The following is a 22,485-nucleotide window of genomic DNA, read 5'->3' as shown; positions in this document are numbered from 1 at the left end:
TATAAATGAACTTTCTGATTTCAGAGGGATGTGCTTAAAATTCATTTATTGATGGAGTGAGACCATCATCATTAATTAATTTATTTTTGAGACAGGGTCTGGCTCTGTTGCCCAGGCTGGAGTGCAGCAGTGTGGGTGTGATGTTGGCTCACTGCAAACTCCGCCTCCTGGGCTCAGGCGATCCTTCCACCTCAGTCTCCAGAGTAGCTGGGACCACAGATCTACACCACCACACCCAGGTAATTTTTATATTTTTTTGGTAGAGACAGGGTTTTTCCATGTTGTCCAGGTTGGTCTTGAACTCCTGGCCTCAAGCAATCCTCCCACCTTGGCCTCCCAAAGTGCTGGAATAACAGGTGTGAGCCACTGTACCCAGCCGAGACCATCATTATTGATGGAAGAAGGGTACTTCTCCCTGAGCACATTATGTTCTTTCTTGCCACTGGTTCTTTGTGTTGCTTCTTCTGGATGGAATCTTCTTTATTCCTTCTCCATCTGGCAACTTTCTAGTCTTCCTTCAAGATCCTGCTCAAAGGTCACCTCTGCAATGGAACCTTTCCTAATGAGCCAGGTAGAGTTGATTTTCCCTTTCCCCAGCTCCATTCCAGCTTGTTTACATCTGCAGGCATGGGCTGCATACTAGTGCATGGGCTTTTTTTTAGGAAAAAGACTGTCTTTATCCCTCAGTCTTTCTAGAAGTGCTCCTTCGAGTGTGGTCAGCAGACCACCTACATTTGTACTCACTACACTCATTGAGTGGAAGATTCTTGGGTGCCACCCAACATCCACAGAATCAGAATATCTGGAAATGGGGCCCTGATGCTCCTCATGCACTCAAATATTTGAAAAGTAGTGGCTTGACACACATTCATCTACCTATTAAGTGGATGAATGAAGAAAGGGGAAGAGAGAGGTAGAGAAGGCATGGCAAGAAAGGGGAAGGGGAGCTGTTTTGGTGGCAACTGTGACATTCAGAAGTGGGTGTCCCTTTGCCTTACTTCTCTCTTCATCAAGTAATAAAAAGTAGAAGTGGTGATGAACCATTCCTATCCCATAGCTGGAATCCACTGCATACTAAATAGACAGAAAGTTGGAAGGGATAACTTATTGCCAGTGTCTTGGTGTAGAGGAAAAGAAATTTCCCAAATGCTACTCTGGAAGAGAATCAACCTTAACTGAACATCTCTTATGGGCCAGGCTAGTGATTTTCTAGAATGATGTGATAGATACATTACTTATATATGAATTTTCACAAAACCCCTAGAAAGTGATAACAGTACTCCTGCTTTGTAGCTGAGAAGGAGTTTAAAAAACTCAACCAGGTTCAGAGCTAGAATATGTAGAGATGAGATTTAAACCTTAATCTATCTAACTCCACATCCCGTGCCTCCTAATTAAGTGGTTAATAAACCTTGGAAAAATGTGTCTTTTATTAGAATATGGCCTGGTAAGAATCAATAGTTTATAGTCACTAGAAGCGGCATGTAGTATATATATAAGAAATTCTATTTTATTGGCTTCACGTACAGCCTTTCTATATGATTTGTTGCTGACTTAGCTGACAAACTGCCCAAAATAACTCCTTAGTCTCACTGTACCAGTCCAAAAAACAGAAATAAGCTCCAAGATGCATTCTGAACTTGTAATTTAGGACTCACTTTTTAGCATTATAATGTATTTTATATTTATAATAAGATATAAGAACAAATTCATCTTCTTTTTTCTAGTGAAAATAGACTATATTGCATATATTTTTTTAAAAGACCATACTCTAGTATCCTATGGGAATGTGTAGATAGAACAATTTGCTTATTTCCTCTTTATTTTTCTATTTTATGATGAAAACAATTCCTTTTCAGAAGTACATTCCCGGGCTGGTTGATTGGTAAGCTTTCATCTGCTGAAAAGATTCAGAAATCTTTTCCGATTTCAGGCTGAAATTAGAACCAATTTCTTGTCTTCCAGCTCTTATTGCGGGCCTTTATTCTGCAAAGAAGGCTGCAGTGCCAGCAGAGCTGACTGCCAGTGCCAAGTGTGTGACTGACATAACGTATGGAGGTAATCCACACGTGTAGCTCAGGAAGGCTATTAATAAGAGGTGCTATTTATGCTGGTTTCCTGGGGACTATACCTAAACTGAAAAGGCCAGTTCAGTACTTTTTGTATTTATCAACCTGCTCTTCCTTCATGTCAACTGATTCATTCAGTCCTTGCAAAGGCCCTGGGGAAACATCTATTGCAGAGGAAAACCTCAGGGAGGAAAGAAAATAGGAAAAGAGACGCTTTCACCTCCAAAGACACCTACACCTATTTAGAAAGTGAGCTACACCTATTTAGAAAGACACATATTCACAAACGAGGCAAGATTTGAAATATACTGCACTACAGGGACGTGCCTTAGTCACAAAGTCATGGGAACCTTGAGTTTCTCCATGTTATATGGGTATTTGCCCTTTTCACAATTTCAGAATAGATCCTGGAGCTTATTTCAGTTTATTGGACTGGTGCAGAGTGAGGAAAAGGAGTCATTTTGGGCAATTTGTCAGCTAGACAGCAACGGAAACCATACATATGGCTCTCTTGAGAAACAAATATATTTATTAGCCTCTTCCATTATTGTCTCTTGGTGTCCCTTGCAAGTAAATGTTCATCCCCATACTCTCTGTTTCTTTAACTTCTGGCATAATATTGAATATTGGGGGTGGGGAGAAAAAAAGTTTAATTTTCTTTCTATGGTGCTTTGTGCAAGTCACAAGCAGGTGAACACTTAGAAAAACTACTTGATGAGAAGGAAATGGATTATTCAGAAAGTCTGGTTTGTATAGATTTTGATCAATGCAAGGATTGTATTCATTTCCAGAGCAGAAAGAGATAGAGCCCTTTTATTAAATGTCTTTTAAAACAAAACTTTAAAACACAATTCAAACACTTGATTTTATTAAAAACAAAACCAAAAACACACTGAGCTCTTATGATTTTGTTGTTGTTGTTGTTGTTGTTGTGTTTGTTTTTGCTGTTTAGACAGTGTCTTGTTCTGTCACCCAGGCTGGAGTGCGGTGGCGTGATCTCAGCTTACTGCGACCTCTGCCTCCCAGGTTCAAGTGATTCTCCTGCCTCACCTTCCTGAGTAGCTGGGATTGCAGGCATGCACCACCATACCAGGCTAATTTTTGTATTTTTAGTAGAGACAGGGTTTAGCCATGTTGGCCAGGCTGGTCTCGAACTCCTGACCTCAAGTGATCTACCCGCCTCAGCCTCCCAAAATGCTGGGATTACAGCGTGGGCCACTGTGCCCACCCGTTTGTTTGTTTTTGAGACAGGGTCTTTCTCTGTCGCCCAGCCTGGAGTATAATGGCATGATCACGGCTTATCTCACAGCCTCAACCTGGGGGCTCAAATGATCCTCCCACCTCAGCCTCCTGAGTAGCTGGGACTAAAGGACTGTACCACCACATCTGGCTAATTTTAAAATTTTTTGTAGAGATGAGGTCTCCCTGTGTTGCTCTAGCTGGCCAAACTCTTGATTTTTGTCTTCACTACTTGTTTAATCTAAGGAATTAACAAAATTTAGTAATTGTTTAACACATTCCTGATAATTAAACAGGGAATTGAAAGCTTTTAAAAATTATCATATAACAATGCTAAGTGGCTGAAAAGGCTCCTAAAGGCAACTTTCCTACTGGTAATCCTATTATAAACATGCCTTGTTGAATAATGGCACAGAGAAAAGCATCATCTTATTACTGTACAACTACACTATACTACCCCAGATACTCTCAGTGTACACTAGGAGTGTTTACTATCAATATTTCAGCCACGTTGCTTTAACAATGGAATCTTGACTCATTCCTCATGCTTATAACAACATCTTCCATGTGACTGAACTCAAAACCCAAATTTGCTTGTTGTCACAGCATCTATTCTGTGACACAGATCTGATTCTAGGACCTGTTTTGCCTAATATATATTTTTCCCATGCTTACCTGTTAAAGTATATATAGTGCCACAATTCCAGTGATCTCCTAATTAAGACAGAGTAATGAAATGGCCAATAAGTATTTGTTCAACCACTACGGCACCGTAAGATATGTAAAAGACCTTCTGTTCATTTGGCTTAAAGAGCATAATGGCCGGCACACCTGGGTATGTCACTGGCATCAGAGTAGTTGGATATATGCCAGGTATGCCAGAAACACCAAGTAATATTGCTGCCTGGCTGAAGTCAAAGAAGAAGAATAACCCCCAAGCAGACATTTAATGGAACAATTCTTTACTGTATTTACCTTTACATGTCTCAGATCTTCATTCTAATCCTGGTCCCCACTGCGATATTTGGTTTTATTGCAAAATGAGAAAAAGACTCAGGTAGAAACAGAATGGCTAATGAAAGTGACTGCCTATCATTAGCTACAATCTTCGGTTCTTAATTTTTCCATTTTCTTCTAAGGATTGAGTAGAATTCTATAATGAAAAACAGATGATAAAGCAAAGCCTTCAATTTTCTACACTTCAGTATAATTGTTTTTCTGATCTCAATGAGACAAAAATGTAATTTGACCTTTAAAATGTGTAGTGAGAGGGTTTACGTTTCAGGCACTATGGAAAAAATACTTCCTGCTGCACTGATATGAAATGAGAAGACGAATATAGTGTTTCTTTGGGTATGTGATTGGAAAGCCCCTCTTTCATATCTCCAGTGGTGGCTTAGGAGGGCAACTGGGGGCAGACAGATGATCAGGGGTGTTTCAAAGGGAAGAGTCTCCATCCTTCCTTCAAGGAGCTCCAGCAGAACCGAGGTGGCAGGACGAATGAGGCACTCTTCCTCTCATTTTCCTCTCACCCAGGCTTTCCCAGCACTACAGACATTTTGGGCCAGGTAATTCTTTGTTATAGGAGAGGTGGGAGAGACGGTTAGCAGCATCCCTAGCCTCTACCTAACAGATGCCAGCAGCACTCTCTCCCTGTGGCTGTGACAACCAAAAATATTTCCAAATCAATGGCCTCCTGGGGGCAAAACTGTCCCATTGAGAACCACTGCTGTGGCCCTAGACATATCACTCCCTTTGCAAGACTCTCAACCAGCAGTTTTCAACCACAGATGTCAAGAGAATTATCTGTTTTTGGTTCTTACTGAGACAGGGTCTCACTCTGTCACCTAGGCTGGAGTGCAGTGGCACGAACACGGCTCACAGCAGTCTTGAATTCCTGGGCTTAAGCAATCCTACCAGCCTCCTGAGTAGCTGGGACCACAGGCACACACCACTATGCCCAGCTAATCAAAAAATTGTAGAAATGGGGTCTCTCCATGTTGTCTAGGCTGGTCTCGAACTCCTGGGCTCAAGCAATCCTCCTGCTTCAGCCTTCCAAGGTGTTGGGATTGCAGGCGTGAGCCACTGTGCCTGGCCCATTTGTTGTTGTTGTTGTTTTTGAAGGAGTCTCACTCTGTTGCCCAGGCTGGAGAGCAGTGGAGCGATCTTGGCTCACTGCAACCTCCACCTCCCAGGTTCAAGTGATTCTCCTGCCTCAGTCTTCTGAGTAGCTTGGATTATAGGTGTACACCACCTTGCCTGGCTAATTTTTTGTATTTTTAGTAGAGATGGGGTTTCACCATGTTGGCCAGGCTGGTCTTGAACTCCTGACCTCAGGTGATCCACCTGCCTCAGCCTCCCAAAGTGCTGGGATTACAGGCGTGAGCCACTGTGCCCGGCCTGTTGTTTTTAAAAGCCTGGTACAATCAGTATCTCTGGGGGTGGCACTTAGGCAAGGGAGGACTATAAAGCTCTAAGAGTTTTTATTTATAGTGTACACACATATACTTTGGTATGGAAAGAAGTAGATATTAATATGTAGGCATTATCTTTTAATGTTAAGTTGTTCACAAAGAGAACACATAAAAAAGCCAAAGGACACAGAAAAGCCAGGGTTTATCATTGTTTGGAAAGCCAGGAATCACACGAAAGCAGCTAAAATTTGGAGAATATGGGCAGGGAAAAAAAAAACCAATCAACATGGCAAGAATCAGCTCTGAAAAATCTGCAAAAGTGATGGTCTTACTTGGACTCAAACTAAAGGGGCTTCTAGGATATATGTTTCAACAATTTAAAATTATCTGGGTATCCAAGGAGAGCAAACTGGGAATATGGGACATACGGTTATATATACATGGTTCTGATGCTCAGCAGCGCCACTGGCAACTTCCCATATGGGAGACCTCAAGATTACATCCTAGGAAAAGTGCACAATATTTAAAGTGTCAATGGTGACATCTGGTTTGTATGTGGGGCCACCTGTTGACCACACTGATAATCTGTGTGTGATTTTGCTTGGCTATCAACAGGGCTTCAGTAGCAGATGAGAAGGATTTGAGGGATGAGAAAGATAAAACTTATTTCAAAATAGCTTTTTCTTCTGCCTAAAAGTCCCACTTTTATTTTATTATTATTTTTTCAGGGTCTCACTCTGTTGCCCAAGCTGGAGTGCAGTGGCACGATCTCGGCTCACCACAGCCTCGACTTCCTAGACTCCAGTGATCCTCCCCCTTCTCAGCCTCCCGAGTAGCTGGAACTACAGACGAACCATCACACCTAGCTGATTTTTTTTTTCTTTTTGTAGAGACAGGGTCTCGCTGTGTTGCCCAGATTGGTCTCAAACTCCTGCCTCAAACTCCCAAAGTGCTGGGATTACAGGTGTGTGCCACCTTGCCCTGCCACATTCTCACTTTTAGAGTTAGTCTTTTGGCTGGGGGAGAGAGTCTCAACAGAGCATTTGTTAGTATGAAAATATGTCACTTTGAGAAGGAGGATACATGGTTATCATAGGGATGAGTTTAGTAAGTTACATAAGATAATTGAGTTTCCATAGTTAAAAAAAAGAGAAAAGGGATATGGAGACACCACTATAAACACCTATCTTGATTGAGGTGAGGAGCCCTGGCCTGTAGGGGGCAGCAGGAGGTTCACCCTGTCTGTTGGGAAGGAGGAAACTCTAAGATGCAGGAAAATTGGCAGAGGAAGGGGAAATGGGCCAGGGCTCAGGGTGCGGGGAGCTGAGACTCCTGACCTACTTTCAAATTCTGCTTGGGCCAGACTTGGCATTGCTTCGGGAAAAAAGAAACACAAAGTATAGGAACATTTCTGGCCCATTGGTACAGAATACATGCTTTCACAGATTTCCCTTTCCTCTTGGAAAACAAAGCTGCCTAAAAGGACTGCTCCCTCCAGCCCCCATTCTCTGCAGCCTCTTTATGCCTCCCCACGCCCAGCACACACGCTACCCCATTGGCTCATTACCATCTTCCATTTTCTTAGAGTGCTTTTAATTAGATGTTAAATTGACAATAGCACCTAAACAGAATTTTTACAGCTCTATTTTGGAATACTTTTCCCCCCAGCATATGGCGGAACTATCAAGTATTATTCTCCTTCCTCAATTTTTTTTGAATTTAATGTTTTATTGCTCATTTTAAGCCTTCACAATCAACTTGGACACACACACACAGATTTGTGATGAGAAGCTAGACTAGTTTGCATATAAAGCAATTAAATCTGGCAGCTATGATTCCAAAGGATGAATATTTTCCAGTTGTGGTAGGAGGCCAATCACACAGAAAAGAAACCAGCTGTTTCATGTTAGTTCCTGATGTGACTTTTCACACAGATGCTCATGTCACAAAATTTATTTTCTGTTAAGATGCATTGTGAAAGCATTGTGTCAACTTTATTCTCCTCGCAAATCCCTAATTCTTTCTGGGAAAATGAGAATGCTCTGTTATGGTCATGCAGCCTACGTAACTGTATCCTGCTTAAATGCCAACTTTGATTTTACATTTTAGCTACTTAGTGGTTTTCTTCAATAACTGTACTGAACAAAGTATTCTTCACAGCCCGGTTGGAAGAGAGATCATTTCGTTCATTTTACCTTGATGTGTGCTTGCTTGGTATTGAGGATGTGCAAACAACAGCTTGCTCCCAGCCTCTCAAAATCATCATTCTCATGAATTCCAGCAGTACTTTTCAGGCAATTTAGACAAGCAGGACTCAGGTCCTTATGCTGGCACTTTTTGGTAGCAAAGTGAATATTTAGAATTTCTGACCTGAGTTTCTAGTTCTCAACTACACGAAATGCTTGTTGAGTACTTTGTGGTTAGGATAACTGGGTGGCCCAAAGCAAGGAGAGGAGAAGAGGAACTGGAAATGGAAGGTATACATCTATGTCGCTTGTGCACCATATGCGGTGACATCTCTCTCAGAACTGGCACTCTTTCTGGAAATCTCCAGAGGACTTATCCCATGTCCTCCAAATCTAGATATGCCTCATGATGTAATCCTGAGGCTACAACTGCATTAAAATGAGTACATTCTAATACACCTACAGGTCAAAGTTTTCTCTAATGCTTAGAATGCAGGATTTCACCATCAATAGGAAAATTTCATTAACAAAAATTTCTAAGCTGCCATCTTCAATTTTGTGACCTGATATTTCAAGAGCACCACAATCCCTAAAATTCATTTTCTTCCTCTTAGAAAACAAGAGGGAGGCTTTATTCAAGTATGTCACCATGTTTGCTGGGCTGCAAGCTCATTTGGAACAGAGGCAAGGTTTTTCTGTTTGGCAGGCATGCATAGTTGATTTTAAAGAGCACTTTGGTTTTATTTTTAAGTTAACATTTATGCAATTATTGTGGGATCACTTTTATTAAGGATTAGATCAGAAAATAAGTGCTGCTGTTTACTCATTTTATAGCAATGGCATACCAAAATGGTTGATCTAAATGTCTTCTTTGGTTTGCAGAAAAAGTGCCATTTTGTTAAGTAGGTGGCTTTTAAACAGCAGTACTACTTGGCAGCGCTCATTCAGAAGTGATTCTTTCCATCAGTTTAAAACACAACATGAATTACAAGCAGAGAAAAAATATACAATTTCCTTGGGTGTTGACTTTCCTGGCCCCACGCTTTCAGCTCTTGAGGAGTAAAACTCTCACAGAATCTGTTATAAATCTCAAGATGTCTCATGACCCATGTGATGTTCATATTACTAAGAAATAAAATAAAATAAGAAGTACTCGGAGCAGCTGGAGAAGAGAGAGGTAATTTGAGGGCATTGCTACACTTTGTCAATTAGTGTATGAGTCACTCAGATGGAAGGTATCACACAGAGGGCTCAGAGGAAGAGTTTGTTCTAAAAGGCCACACTAAAGAGTAAGACAGAGTGGTCTTCTCTGAACAGCTAACTAATGCCTCTAGACAAGGGTTGACAAACAATGACCCTCATGAGCCAAATCTGGCCCACAGCCTTTTTGATTATCTAGGACTGCCTTTAAGCAGCAACAGCAGAGCTGGGTAGCTGCATAGAGACTTTAAGGCCATCATGCTTAGGATAGTTACTAGTTGGCCCCATAAAGTCTGCAGACCCTGGCTCTAGAGAACAGCCCTGGAAGCTGGGTGTACTTCTAAGTGTTAAGGTAACTTACCTAAAGATAGATTGGAAAGTTATAAAACTATAAAATAATAGTAATAACAATTTTCATTTGTATAGCATCTTTAATTTCTCTAAGTACTCAAACATATTCTTGGAGTTGCTTTGAACAATTGGTTAGGTTATAATATGATCAAACAGAGAAGACTTTCGTTAACATCCAGATGCCATGACTGGGGTTGGGGGGAGGTAGATGAATCCTCCCCTCAGAGGGCCTCTGAGAGGCTGAATGATAACTGAAGGAGAAAGTTTTCTTTTAAGTTCCTAGTGTCTTCTGCACCCTTAGGATCTTATATGATACATAGCAGATGGTTTAAAATTCATGCATTTTAGATTAGTGGTAAGCTTAATTCTTAGTTTTACACAACTCCATAGTTTCTGCTAAAAAGCACATCAATGTCAAAGCAAGGACCTGGAATAGGAAAAGCATGCAGAAGAAGTGATCAAATTCTAGAATCACGGGAGGCCAGTGAGATATAGAGAATATGTTACATGAGCTTGGGCATGGTGGATATGTGCCAGCCTTTGGACTTTTGCTATTTCAGATGAAGCCCTCTCTCAGATCATCAGAGAGCTAAGGATTATGTAATCTGGCAGCTGTGAGGGGGTCATCTTTGCTACCACAAAGAGAGATGGTGCCTAAGAAAAGAGCCAAGAATGGACAGAGCTAGGAGACTGTGGGAGACACCAGTAGAGAGGAAGGAGAGAGGGTGAGACAAACTGAGTCCTGATAATATAATGAGGATTTACAGTCAAATTTGTCTGAAGGAAACTTCTGTAATTTTCATGTATATCAGCCAATAAATTCTCTTTTGTCTTTAACTTCTGTGACTTGATTTCTGCCACTTCAAACTGAAAGAGACCTAACTGATACGCTGAGAACACTTTTCTACTGTTAATAACTAAACCTTTATTAACAGATATATCATTTCAATTGTGGATATGAGCAAATATACAGGGTTCAAACATTTTCCATCAAAATCAGTAGCAGGGAAGGGCAAGGCAGGACCAAAACCATATTGATGCACCAAGTTTAAATTCTAGTCTTAAAGATACCCAAGAATGGGATTCTGTTGCTAAGTTTATGTGAGATGTTTCTGAATTTCATTAAGGGAATTCTTCTTATTTTATAATTATAGTGCTGGAAAATATTTTGTTTTCCTAGTAGTATTCATGATATTAGCCTTCCAGGGATTTGTCAAAAATACTATTGTTTGAGGTTTTACTCTTTGTTGAGGTTTTGTTTTACATCATTCATACAGTTTTGGGCCAACTTCAAACTCCAGTGAATTATGTCTATCAGGTTTCTTTTTATTCAAATACTTTATCTTCTTTTTTATTCCCAAGATACATGCTACTGCCTGCAGGGCTTAACAAAATCTGCTGGAGAGTTATTCTGTGATGTTTATGTATTAAATAAACAACATTTTCCATCTGATACTTTTACCTGTTGGAACAGCTCAAGCATCACAAATTTATAGTTCCTACATTGAATCACTCACCAGTTGTGTAATTCAGCAAAGGCAGCTTTGATCTTCTTCACGGAACTATCCACTTCTTCCTTGATCATGACGCGATATCTAGTTAGAGAAACGGTGCAGCGTTGCAAATCCTTCACTGATTTCTCAATATTTGGGCCTAAAATTGATGTCAAAAAATATATTATTAACTTGAGCATTTTATCCTTTGTTTGTAAGCTAAATGACAAAACAAAGCAATTAGCCCACCAAGAAAAAGGGTCTCATCTTTTGTCTAGTAAAAGTTCCATCAGGAGAATGTTTGTAACCCAGTGTGGGTGGTTTGTGTGGCACCTGAGGCTGTTATGATTTCACCAGTGGGGTCTCTGGCTGGGCCATCTGGGGTACGCTTGTCTCCTGCACTCTTTGGAAGGAGGCTGTCATCATTATGTTCTATCACAAACTGCAGCGCCTTAGAATCTGATACGTCTAAAGACCATTTGTGCTGCTGGCTCTCTCTATAAACACCACTTTGCGTGGTTAAAAGCCAGTAGGGCTTTTGGAAGAGGAAACTGACACAGAGACTGGGAGAGGTACAAATGAGCTAGAGAGAGGATGGGGCATCAGTGCCAGGTACGCTGGCACTGGCCCCATCATCCGAAGCCAGGCCTGTAATTAGAGCAGCAGCATTGAAAGCAGCTCTATGGGTGCCCATCTCACGTGATTTCCTGCAACTGTCACCAGGGTCTACAGATATTGCATCACAAATAGGCAGATTGTACTTATCACAATCAGGCCATGTTTGGTAGAAGAAATCCCCCTCAAGAAAAGTGAGAAAGTAGATCAAACAAAGCCAAGGAAATCAGATACAACTGAGGCTGAATGAAAAGAATAGTATTTAATCTTCTGGGAATCAGAAAGGAAGTGATTTTCATTTTTAATACCAGTTACGTATCAAGTATATCCAAGCTCAGAAAAATCATAAAAATCCAGCATGTCAAATATAAAACCCTCTTTCAATGTTACATTGTGTGTAAATTCTAACACAGAACTGAATTTACAATAGGAAGACCATATCTGAAGAACATATACCAGCCTCCAGACTCATCTTTGTTCAATGCAAGTCAAGCAATTGTGTATCAGGGAAACATGAGTCCCTTTTAGCAGTTACATTTTTAAAAGAGCTCCTGAATGAGCACTTGCTTTATAAGATATTAGGATAGAAGGTACTTGTGGTGCAAGTTTATCCATGCCTACAACAAGAAGAATGGTCTCAGAGGGGCAGAGAAAGGAGATGTAATTCTAGTTAAATATTCAAGACCTTTGATTACATGGGAGGAATCACATCTGCCTTTCCATCTATGTGGGTCACAGAAAAAAAAATGCAATTTCATGTGCATCTCTCTTCACTAAGCAGCATCTTTTGGAAAGTTCTGTCACTCTGGCACTTTTCTGTATGTGCAAAATATGTTGAATCATTTGTGCAAAAGAAATCACTTTACCTCTTTTCTTTGCCAACTCATCTGGCTTTACTTCAAGATGAGCTGCAGGGGTATTGGACTTAACAGGAGATGTTTTTGCCTTAGGCTTGCTTGGGTTACAAGGCTGCTCAGCTGACCACTGTAGGCCATCTGACCTCTCTGTTGTTCCATGTATAGGTTTGGGGTTCCCATCTAAGGACAGTTTCTGTTGCAGTAGTCTGTTGCCTTCTGTAAGAAAACACCAAATAATGACTGTGAAGTGATAAACTAAAAACACTGATGATAAAGTGATGGAAGATGCCAAGAGTTTTGTTTTTGTTTACATGTTGGCAATAATGCCTTTCATTGCAAACAGTCAAGAAACTGTTTTAAAAGAATCCCCAGAAGATTAGAGGGTGTACTAGAAGAGCCTTGTATTTTGAGTAGGAACACCTGGGCATGTTTTGGCTCTGGTAATTACTTGCAGAGTGACCCTGGGCATCTCTGAGCCCTAGTTTCGTCATCCATAACTATCCAGGAAGGTTATAAAGAGGCTTATAGAAGATGAGCAGTGCCTTTTCCCCCCTGCTATTCCAGTAAAGGCTTATGAGTCTTTTAAGTACAATTTCATATTGAGGCTATCAAAATGTAGCCCTCCTATCTCCAAGTGCTACATTAATGTCTTGTGATATTTCATTCCGAATTAATGAAGGCAGAAGAGTGATTGGAGATAGAGCAAAAATGAAGTGACAATAGATACTATAATCATTGCATCTAATTTATGGAGGGCTTAAATCAGAAAACATCATCATAATATCTCAACTATGTTTAAAATCTAGGGAGTCAGATTCTCTCTGGAGATTTAACAGATGTGGCAATAAATTAGCAGCATGTTGCTTTCGGCATCTTTTAAAGGTAGGTTCCTATTTAGTTATTGCTGGAATGAATTAAATGGCACGTTAGTGGCCTGAAAAGGAAATGTATCACCCTTAACATCTTACTTACTACCAGAGAAAGTTTTGGGTGTAAGAAAAGGGAAGCCAGTGTGCTTTTGAAGTCCGGGTTCTTGTAGAAAGCTTGATGAGTGCAGTTTGGATCTGGGAGAACCAAGTTCTGGTATTCCTTATGTCCTGGGTGACCCTGTGGGAATGTCTTCACTTGTCTGGCTGACTGGCTTGCACTCAAACAGAACACAGTCATCTTTGTAAAGCCCAGCCTTTTCAGATAGTCACCCGTGCCCTGCTTCTCTCTACTCCCATGGTACCTTGCTTTACTTAAAACCATGGTACCATGGTTTTATGTTTTAACACAAGGCTTCCGTATCTGCCCCTCACCCCTGCCTTGCAGAGGCTGCAACCTTCCCAAGGGCAAACACTGAGTTCAATTCTGTTTTGAAGCCCTAGTACTTGTGTCTGGCTCGATGGCTTTCTGTAGAATTATGATCGAATTAAAGTACATTCGAAACAATTTCATAGAAAAAAATAAAACACAATGAATATCTTACCTGACACAGTCACAGAGACTACACTTGAAAAAATACAAAGGAATATGATCTAGGTCCTAGTCAATTTGATTTTAGACATTAGTCCATTCATGATCAATATAATTAGACTTCAGTTGAATCCATCATTCATAGCTTACATATCAAGAAAGCACAACATACTTTTTATGAGCTGAATAAATACCCTTAAAAATTTACTCACAGTACACAAAATGTTCAGCAAAGGTAGTAAACAAAGTACATAAGTACTGAAAACAGCATTTCCTCCAGTAATAAAACAGATTCAAATGGTAGTATGCAATTTTATCCTTAGTGATATTAAGGTAGAACTTCACTATAAGGCACTGGCTGTCAAACTTCAGTGTGAAATGAGTTTCCCTTGGTACTTATTACACATGCAAGTTCCTGAACACCATTTCTAGAGATTCCAGTTCAGCTGTGGGCCCAGGCTTCTCCTCCCCAGGTGATTCTGTTGGAGTGGAGATGGGTGGTACCAGCCACCCTGAGAAACCCTACTGTAAAAGATTAAAAAACTAATTTTATGTTGAGTCTATGAACATTTGTGTTAAAACAATGACACGTCCAAACTGTGTCATTTTGTAGTGGTACTTGTAGAGAGGTAGTGACACCTCTCTAAATCCCAGTTGAGAGGCAGTCTGGATGAGATACTATAAATTGAGAATCCTGGGTTAGGCTGTTTTTGCATTGCTGTAAGGGAATACTTGAGCCTGGGTAATTTTTAAAGAAAAGAGGTTTATTTGGTTCATGGTTCTGTAGCTGTACAAGAAGCACGATGCCAACATCTGCTCAGCTTCTGGTGAGGGCCTCGGGAAGCTTACAATCATGGCAGAAGAGGACTGGGAGCCAGCATACCACACGGTGAGAATGGGAGCAAGAGAGTGAGGGGAGAGGCACCACATACGTTTAAACAAGCAGATCTCACATGAAGTAACTGAGCAAGAACTCGCTTATCACCAAGGGGATGGTGTTAAACCATTCATGAGGGATCTGCCCCCATGATCCAGTCACCTCCTACTGGGCCTTACCTTTGACACTGGGAATCACATTTCAACATGAGATCTGGAGGGGACAAACATTCAAACCATATCAAATTTAAAACACAGATCTTCGTGTATAGTGTCATAAAGAGATCATATTCCTGAAAATAAGGGGATTTATAGTATAACTTAATGGAAACAATGACCTTAGAGCAGAGGGAAAAAATTATTGTAATGAAATGCAAAAGAATTTTAAATGGAAGCCAAGCATGCAAATGAGCATAGGCTCATTAACCTAGAGCTGAAAACATTTTATTTGTGTATCAGATAACTGATATGTGGTCTACTGGTTCGTTTCAAAATTCCCCATCAGATATCAATTGAGAAATGTGAGTAGAGATATTTTTTTAGGTCCTCAAAAGCTGTCTCATTACTAGTGAAATCATTGAACATTAAAATCTTCAAGACCACTTGTACATATTTGCATATATGCATGTATGTATGACATGCATGTATGTCTTGTTCATCATTACTGCATGTGTTTGATATCTTGCAGATACATAATAAATACTGAATGAATGTATCAGCGTTACTTTAGTACAGCTCTGTCTTCAAATATAGTAAAACTCTGGGACTCTTGCAGATGAAAACTGGTGGAGGGTTATAGAGCTATTAACAGAAAGTCACTGTATCCAGTGACTTTCCTCTAACATTATAGTCCAGAAATACCATCAGCTCTCCATTTATCTGGAGTCCACTTGTAAACTTCAACAGGTTGTAGCTCAATGGGGGCTGATTCACATATAAGCCTCCAGTGTCCAGTAAGGTAGCCACTGGCCACATGTGGCTGTTGAACACTGGAAATGTGGCTTGTCCAAATTGAGATGTGCAGTAAGTGTAATATATATGCTGAAATGTGAAGATTTAGTACAAAACATTTAAAATATTTCTTTAATAATTTAAAAAAGATTGACATGTCAAAATGATATTTTTGATACATTAAGTTATATAAAATATATTACCCAATTTAATTCACCTGTTTACACTTTTTAACTGTGGCTACCAGAAAATATAAAATTATATACATAGTATGTGTTAAATTTCTGTTGGATAACACTAATAGGATACACAAGGAGTGTGAGAGTTTTGATCTTCAGTGTGTAATCACTACTAATTTATATTCTAGAAAAGGGTATTTGTTTTTAGTGAAGCCTTAAAATATCCTCTGCAATTTCTTCATGAGAAAAGTGGTGACAGGGTGATGTATGTCTTGTTCATCATTACTGTATGTGCTTGGTATCTCGTAGATACATAATAAATACTGAACGAATGAATCAGTGTTACTTCAGTGCTATGCATGCCTACGGCCCTTCCAATTGTAGGGAGCCTCGTTTGATATGAGTCTCTGGCTGTGTCTTTATCTAATATTCATCAAATACTTGAACCACAGTAGCCATATCTTGGAAAGAAAAGTTATCTCTGGAAACACCCCATCTGCCTGGATTTCAATAAAAATTGTATACATTTTAATTTAATCCTTGTCCATGTATCTAAAAATGGCTCCTAGAAGTTTGTGTCTTTGAATTTAACTATTACTTGAGCATTCCTCTTATTAAAAACACTTATCAAATCCCAATTTTGTATATATACACAAATGGCACATAATGTCCTGGGTATCACGTTGGTTTCTGATTCAAGGATTCAATAGACACATATGGAGAGTGCACACTGTATCAGCTCTGGTTTATTAATAGGCAATAAATGAGAAATAGACTGACCTTAATAACTAGTATGTAAAATGTGAAAAAATAATGGAAGAGGATACCAGAGTAAATCTGAATTGGCCTTTCCCATTGAATTGTCTTGGTACCTTTGTTAAACATTAATTGACAATATGCGTGACTATTTCTGGACTGTATTCTGTTCCACCGATCTAGTTGCCAGTTCTCACACCCACCATCACACTGTCCTAGTTACTGTAACTGCTTTACTCCTCTTTTTCAAGATTGTTTTGACTATCTTAGGTCCTTTGCATTTTAATATAAATATAAGAATCAATTTGCCTATTTCAACAAAAAATATGGTGAGATTTTCATTGGACTTGTGTTGAATCTATAAAGCAATTTGGGGATAAGCAGTATCTGAACAATACTGAGTCTTTTGACCCTCGACATGACATACTATGCCATTTATTTAGATTCTAATTTGCTTTAGCATCATTTTACAGTTCTTAGAGTCTTGTGCATCTACAGTCAAATTTATTCCTAGGTATTTTAGAATTTTTATGTTATTGTTTATGGCATTTTTAAAAATTTCAATTCCAAAATGTTGGTTGCTAGAGTTCAGGAATACAAATGCTTTTTAATATACTGAACTTATATCTAGCGACCTGGCTAATTTCCTTATTAGTTCTGGCAGCTTTATTTTTTTTTTTTGGTAGATTTCTTAAGATTTTCTTTCTACAAACACAATGATGACAGTGGTAATGAAGTCTAACTTCTTCTTTTCCAATTGTTCCTTACCTTATTTATTTGTCTTATTAATCCTAGCTACAAAGCAGAATGAGCATCCCTGCATTGTTCTGGGTCTTAGGGAAATTGCATTCAGTATTTTATCAAGCATTACACAGCTGTAGAGTTTCCATATATTTATTAGACTCTAGAAGTTCTCTTGTATTCCTTCTTTGCTGACAGTTTTTATTTCGTCAAGTGAATTTTTTATTTTACACACTGAGATGATCATATTATTGTTCTCTTTTATTTTATTAATAATATTATGTTGATTTTTTTAATGTTAAACTGATGTTGAGTTCCTGAAATTATTAACCACACCTACTTGTTCATGGAGTATTATCCTTTTATATATTGTTTACTTCACTTGTTAATGTTTTGTTGAGGATTTTTGCTTCTTTATTCATTAATAATATTGTTCTGTAATTTTCTTTTCTTGTAATGACTTTGTCAGGTTTTGATACGAGTTATGCTAACCTCATAAAATGAGTTGGGAAGTATTCCTTCTTTCTATTTTCTGAAACTGTTTAAGATTGCAATTATATTTATTCCTCAAATGTTCATGGGAATTCACTAAGGAAGTCATCTGGGCCTGGAAATTTTAATTATGAATTTCCTTGATAAGCACAGTGTTACTCAGATTTTCTGTTTCTTCTTGTGTGTTTTGGTAAGTTGCGTTTTTTAAGGATTTGTCCATTTCATTTAAGTTGTTGGATTTATTGGCATAAAGTTGTTTATAACATCCTGTTGTTAGCTTTTAAACAAATGAAGTCAGGGTTAATTTTATTCTTGATATTGGAAATTGGTTTATTATATTTTCGTTATGATTCAGTTCAAAATTTTTCTCATATCTTTTGTGAAATTTTCTTTTTGGCTAATGGATTGTTTAGAAGATTTTTAAATTAATTTTTAAATGTTCAGAGATTTTCTAGTTATCTTATTGCTACTGTTAATTCAATTCTACTGTGTTCAGACACCATACTGTTAAGATGGTGTTTTAAAATTTGAAACTTGTTTTATGGTCCAGCAACTGGCCTATTTTAATGTAAATGCCATGTTCTCCTGAAATTATTGGGTATGTTGTCCTATAAATATCAATTGGCTCAAGTTGGTTGATAGTATTGTTCAAATCATCTATGTTCTTACTGATTTTTAGTCTGTATGTTCTATAAGTTACTAAGAACATGATATTAAGATCTACAACTGCTGTGGATTTGGATTTGTCACTTTCTTTAGTTCTATATATTGCTGCTTCATGGATCTGAAATCATTAGATGCACATACATTTAGAGGTGTTATGTCTTTTTGATCAATCAAACAACATATTACTATGAAATGACCCTTGGATATGAGGCTTGTTGTTTTTCATCAAATTTGGATAAACTGTGTCCATTTTTTCTTCATAGCTTCCTCCTTCTCCCTGTCAAATTTCCTCTTTGCTCTCCTGAGACTCCAATTACACCTATGTGAGACTGCCTGATACTGTGCCTTAAGTTAATGAGGCTCTGGCTTTGTTTTATTCTTTTACTTTTTTTCTCTCTGTTCAGTTTGCATAGTTTCTTTTGACTTGTCTTTAAGTTCACTCATCCTTTCTTCTTCATCGTCTGAACTGTTGCTAAGCACACCTGATGACTTAAATTTTCTTTTTCTTCATCCATTATATCCATCTTTTTTTTTTCCGTAAAATTCTTAACATATTTTTAATTAGCAATCCTTGTCTGCTAATTCCAACTTCTGTGTTGTCAATGGGTCTGTTTCTAATGACTAATCTTTCTCTTCATTATAGGTCACATTTTCCTGCTCCTTCCCGTGTCTAATTAATTTTTAAAATTGGACACTGACCATTTTGGATGATGCATTGAGAAACTCTAGATCTTCTTCTTTTCCTTTAAAGGGTTTTGACTTTTGTTCTAACAGGTGACTAATGTACTTGCAGATCACTGCCCACCCTCTTCCTCCCTTTTTGCCTTGAGGATAAATGTTAGGCAGCTAAAAGAACAAGTTGGGGGATGGAAGAGATGGTAAGGGGATAGTAGACTGTTCCTTAAAATACCTTCATTTAATTCCTCTGCTTTATACTCGTCTTCTTGAGCTTGCCTTCCATCCCATGTGCTGACTCCGAACCCAGGGCTCCCCCAGTTTCTGCAGGGCAATCATCTTCCTCCCCACCAAAGCTCCTCCCTCTGTATTCTATGCTGCAGCATCCGATTCATCAATAAAGCCCCTTCCATCTACTTCCCTTCTTGTAGAAACTGATACCCTTTTCTCATTTTTTTCAGTATTGTGGATTTCTACATTTAAAAATTTCTTTACTATAATTTAAGGGAATTTGTTATGAAGTCAATACAAATTCATGCCTTTCTTTCTCTTGAAAAGTTCTTGATGTGCTTTGTCAAATTATTTTTCAGTCAAGTTGTACCATTTACACTCAGCTGCAGTGCCTGCAATTGTTCTCACATTTAACTCTTGCCAACAGTGAAAACTATCAACTTACTGGTTATCTTAGTATCAACTTATGTACTTTACTTGTTCTTAATTTGATTTATTTTATACAATAAATGAATTGTGCTGGTTGTTTTTGTTAGCAGTGCCAAAGAAAACAAACCCTCCTCTTGGGGGAAATATATAAACTTGGATTCAAAAGTTTTCATTATGTATGTACAGCCATGTATGTATTCAATTTGAAACTTTCTGAAAAAGATTGTTTTCTCTTTAGCTTTTACTTTTTAGTGAAAGCTTGATATACTTACAAGTAGACTGAAGAAAGAATTCAAATCTAACTTTAAGAATTCAAATCTAACTGTAAGGAATGTATTAAACATAGAATAGTTATAAAATTATTATTTTAACCCTTGAGTTAAGATGGTTTCATTGTCTCCTATATACAGGTAATTGCAGCAAAGCATATCATCTGATCTTGAGTAAGTATTGTAAAGTAGTTGTATTTGGAAGAAATTGATAAAGAAACAAAGCATAACTTTGTTGTTATAAAATTATGTCTAAAATTGCTAATGTCTATGTTACTTAAAGCATGTTACCATTCTTTAAAAAGTACTTATGTGAATGTGATGATGTTTTATGATACTTGATACCTGATAATACAATTGGTAGTTCTTTGGTAATTGATCTTTGTGTTCTTACATATTTACAAAAGAAGAAATATAAATGGAAAAGAAACTTCTTAAAAAGTTCCATCCCTCTACCAATCAGTTTTAAAAGTAAAAACAATGAGATTAGTACAACATTTCTGGACAGTAATATATTAATAACTTAAAAACTATTCATACCCTTTGAACCCAGTAATTCTACTTCTAAGAATATATGCTAAGGAAATAATCATGGTTGTTCACACAAATCTATATACAAGAGATGTTCACTATAATATTGTTTATAAAGCCAAACAACGGAGGCCGGGCGCGATGGCTCATGCCTGTAATCCTAGCACTTTGGGAAGCCAAGGCGGGTGGATCACCTGAGGTCAGGAGTTCGAGACCAGCCTGGCCAAAATGGCAAAACTCCATCTCTACTGAAAATACAAAAATTGGCTGGAAGTGGTGGCAGGTGCCTGTAATCCCAGCTACTTGGGAAGCTGAGGCACGAGAATCACTTGAACCTGGGAGGCAGAGGTTGCGGTGAGCCGAGATCATGTCACTGCACTCCAGCCTGGGTGACAGCACAAGACTCTGTCTCAAAAAAAAAAAAAAAGGAAACAATTCACACGGACAACAGTTTGGGAACAATTAAAAGAAATATGGCACATTCATAAAAATACAATGCAGATATTTAAATCACGTTTTTAAAGAACATTTAATGATATGAAGTAATGTTCATAATCTCATGTTAAGTAAAAAACAGAACACAAAGGTTCACAGGCCGTTTAATATCATTTAAAAAAATCTACATATCTGTGCATTTTAAAAATTCTGAAATAAAATTTAACAGTGGTTGTTTCTGGGAGGTAGGATTGTTTCCTTTTTTTCCCTCAAACCTTACTGAATTTTCAAATTTCCTCAATTAGTGTAAAGTCTTTTTAAACCCAGAAACACAAAATCCATGATTATCTTTAAAAAGCAACATAGCAACTTACAAAAATTTAATTATCTTTAAAAAGCAACATAGCAACTTACAAAAATTTAATTAACCTACACGTCTCCATGTATTTTATCATTAATAATTCAACAGAGATCATGAGAAAGGATTGTGTGAGTGCCCATCTTTGTTCCAGGCCCCAGAAATACAATGGTAATGAAAGACAGATGTGGTCTCTGTCTCCACAGAACTTGCACTTTAATAGGAAGTTGTGTAAATCAAACCACCATACAAACAAATGAAAGACTGCAACTGTGGTGTTAAGAAAGAAAAGCATATAGTGTTCTGAAATCTGTAACTGGCATATTTGACCTGGGGATATAAAGAAAGAATTCCCCAAGGAAGTAACACCTAAGGTGAGATCTGAATGATCTCATCTGAAATCACATGAAATAACTAGTTGAAAAGAGTGGGAAATTGTACTCCAAGCAGTGATTACATTTGTAGAGGAGAAAGCATTGTGTGCCAGTTACCAAGTTATAGTGTCTCTTGGCTCCAGATCTACTCTTCTTGCCCTACTTTGTGATACTGGAGCTGGACCCTGTAAGCAATTCTCTTTTGCCAGCTAGTAGAATGTTAACTTTTGATGACAGCAGATGGCAATAAAGTGACCCTGCAAGGCCATAAGAACAGGAGTATATCTCTCTTTGGGGTTCTGGATTTCTATTATTATTAATTATTATTATTCACAGGAACCCAGCAGCCATGCAGAGGAGCTCCAACCTACATCCTCGTGCCATGTTCCTTTCCCCATCTCCCGCCACTGTCAGTGGCTTTGAGCAGCTCCAATCCATCTACACCCTCTGGCAATGGCAGCCTCTTAACAGAAGAGCTCAGTCCATGCCCTTTGACAAGCTTCTTCACCACCACAAGGCCACACGTTCCTCTGGTAGCCACACACCTTCTTTGATCAGGTCAGAATCTCAGTCTTGGCTTGGGGGCCTCCCCTAGTCCTTAGTTCCTTTATTGTCTCATTTTCTTCAGTATAGATATAGT

The 22,485-nt window shown here is 38.5% G+C and overlaps 1 protein-coding gene across 4 annotated transcripts in view; it reads right to left on the bottom strand.

Annotated features, from left to right (window-relative positions):
- The window catches only part of SPATS2L (spermatogenesis associated serine rich 2 like), a 172,753-nt gene that overhangs the window by 27,223 nt on the left and 123,045 nt on the right, over positions 1–22,485 (bottom strand). For 2 of the 4 annotated variants that reach the window (XM_024243635.3, XM_024243633.3), the window contains exons 7-8: positions 12,434–12,640; positions 10,977–11,112 (exon numbers count right to left, since the gene is read on the bottom strand). In XM_024243635.3, the coding sequence (XP_024099403.1) occupies positions 10,977–11,112; positions 12,434–12,640 (343 nt within the window). The remainder of the gene's footprint in view (positions 1–10,976; positions 11,113–12,433; positions 12,641–22,485) is intronic. The other 2 variants (XM_024243636.3, XM_024243634.3) reach the window with 1 other exon arrangement.

The sequence above is a fragment of the Pongo abelii genome, chromosome 11 (assembly GCF_028885655.2).
Source record: "Pongo abelii isolate AG06213 chromosome 11, NHGRI_mPonAbe1-v2.0_pri, whole genome shotgun sequence".
NCBI classification, from domain to species: domain Eukaryota; kingdom Metazoa; phylum Chordata; class Mammalia; order Primates; family Hominidae; genus Pongo; species Pongo abelii.
The sequence above is the reverse complement of the archived record's forward strand: the minus strand, read 5'-3'. Positions and strand labels throughout refer to the sequence as shown.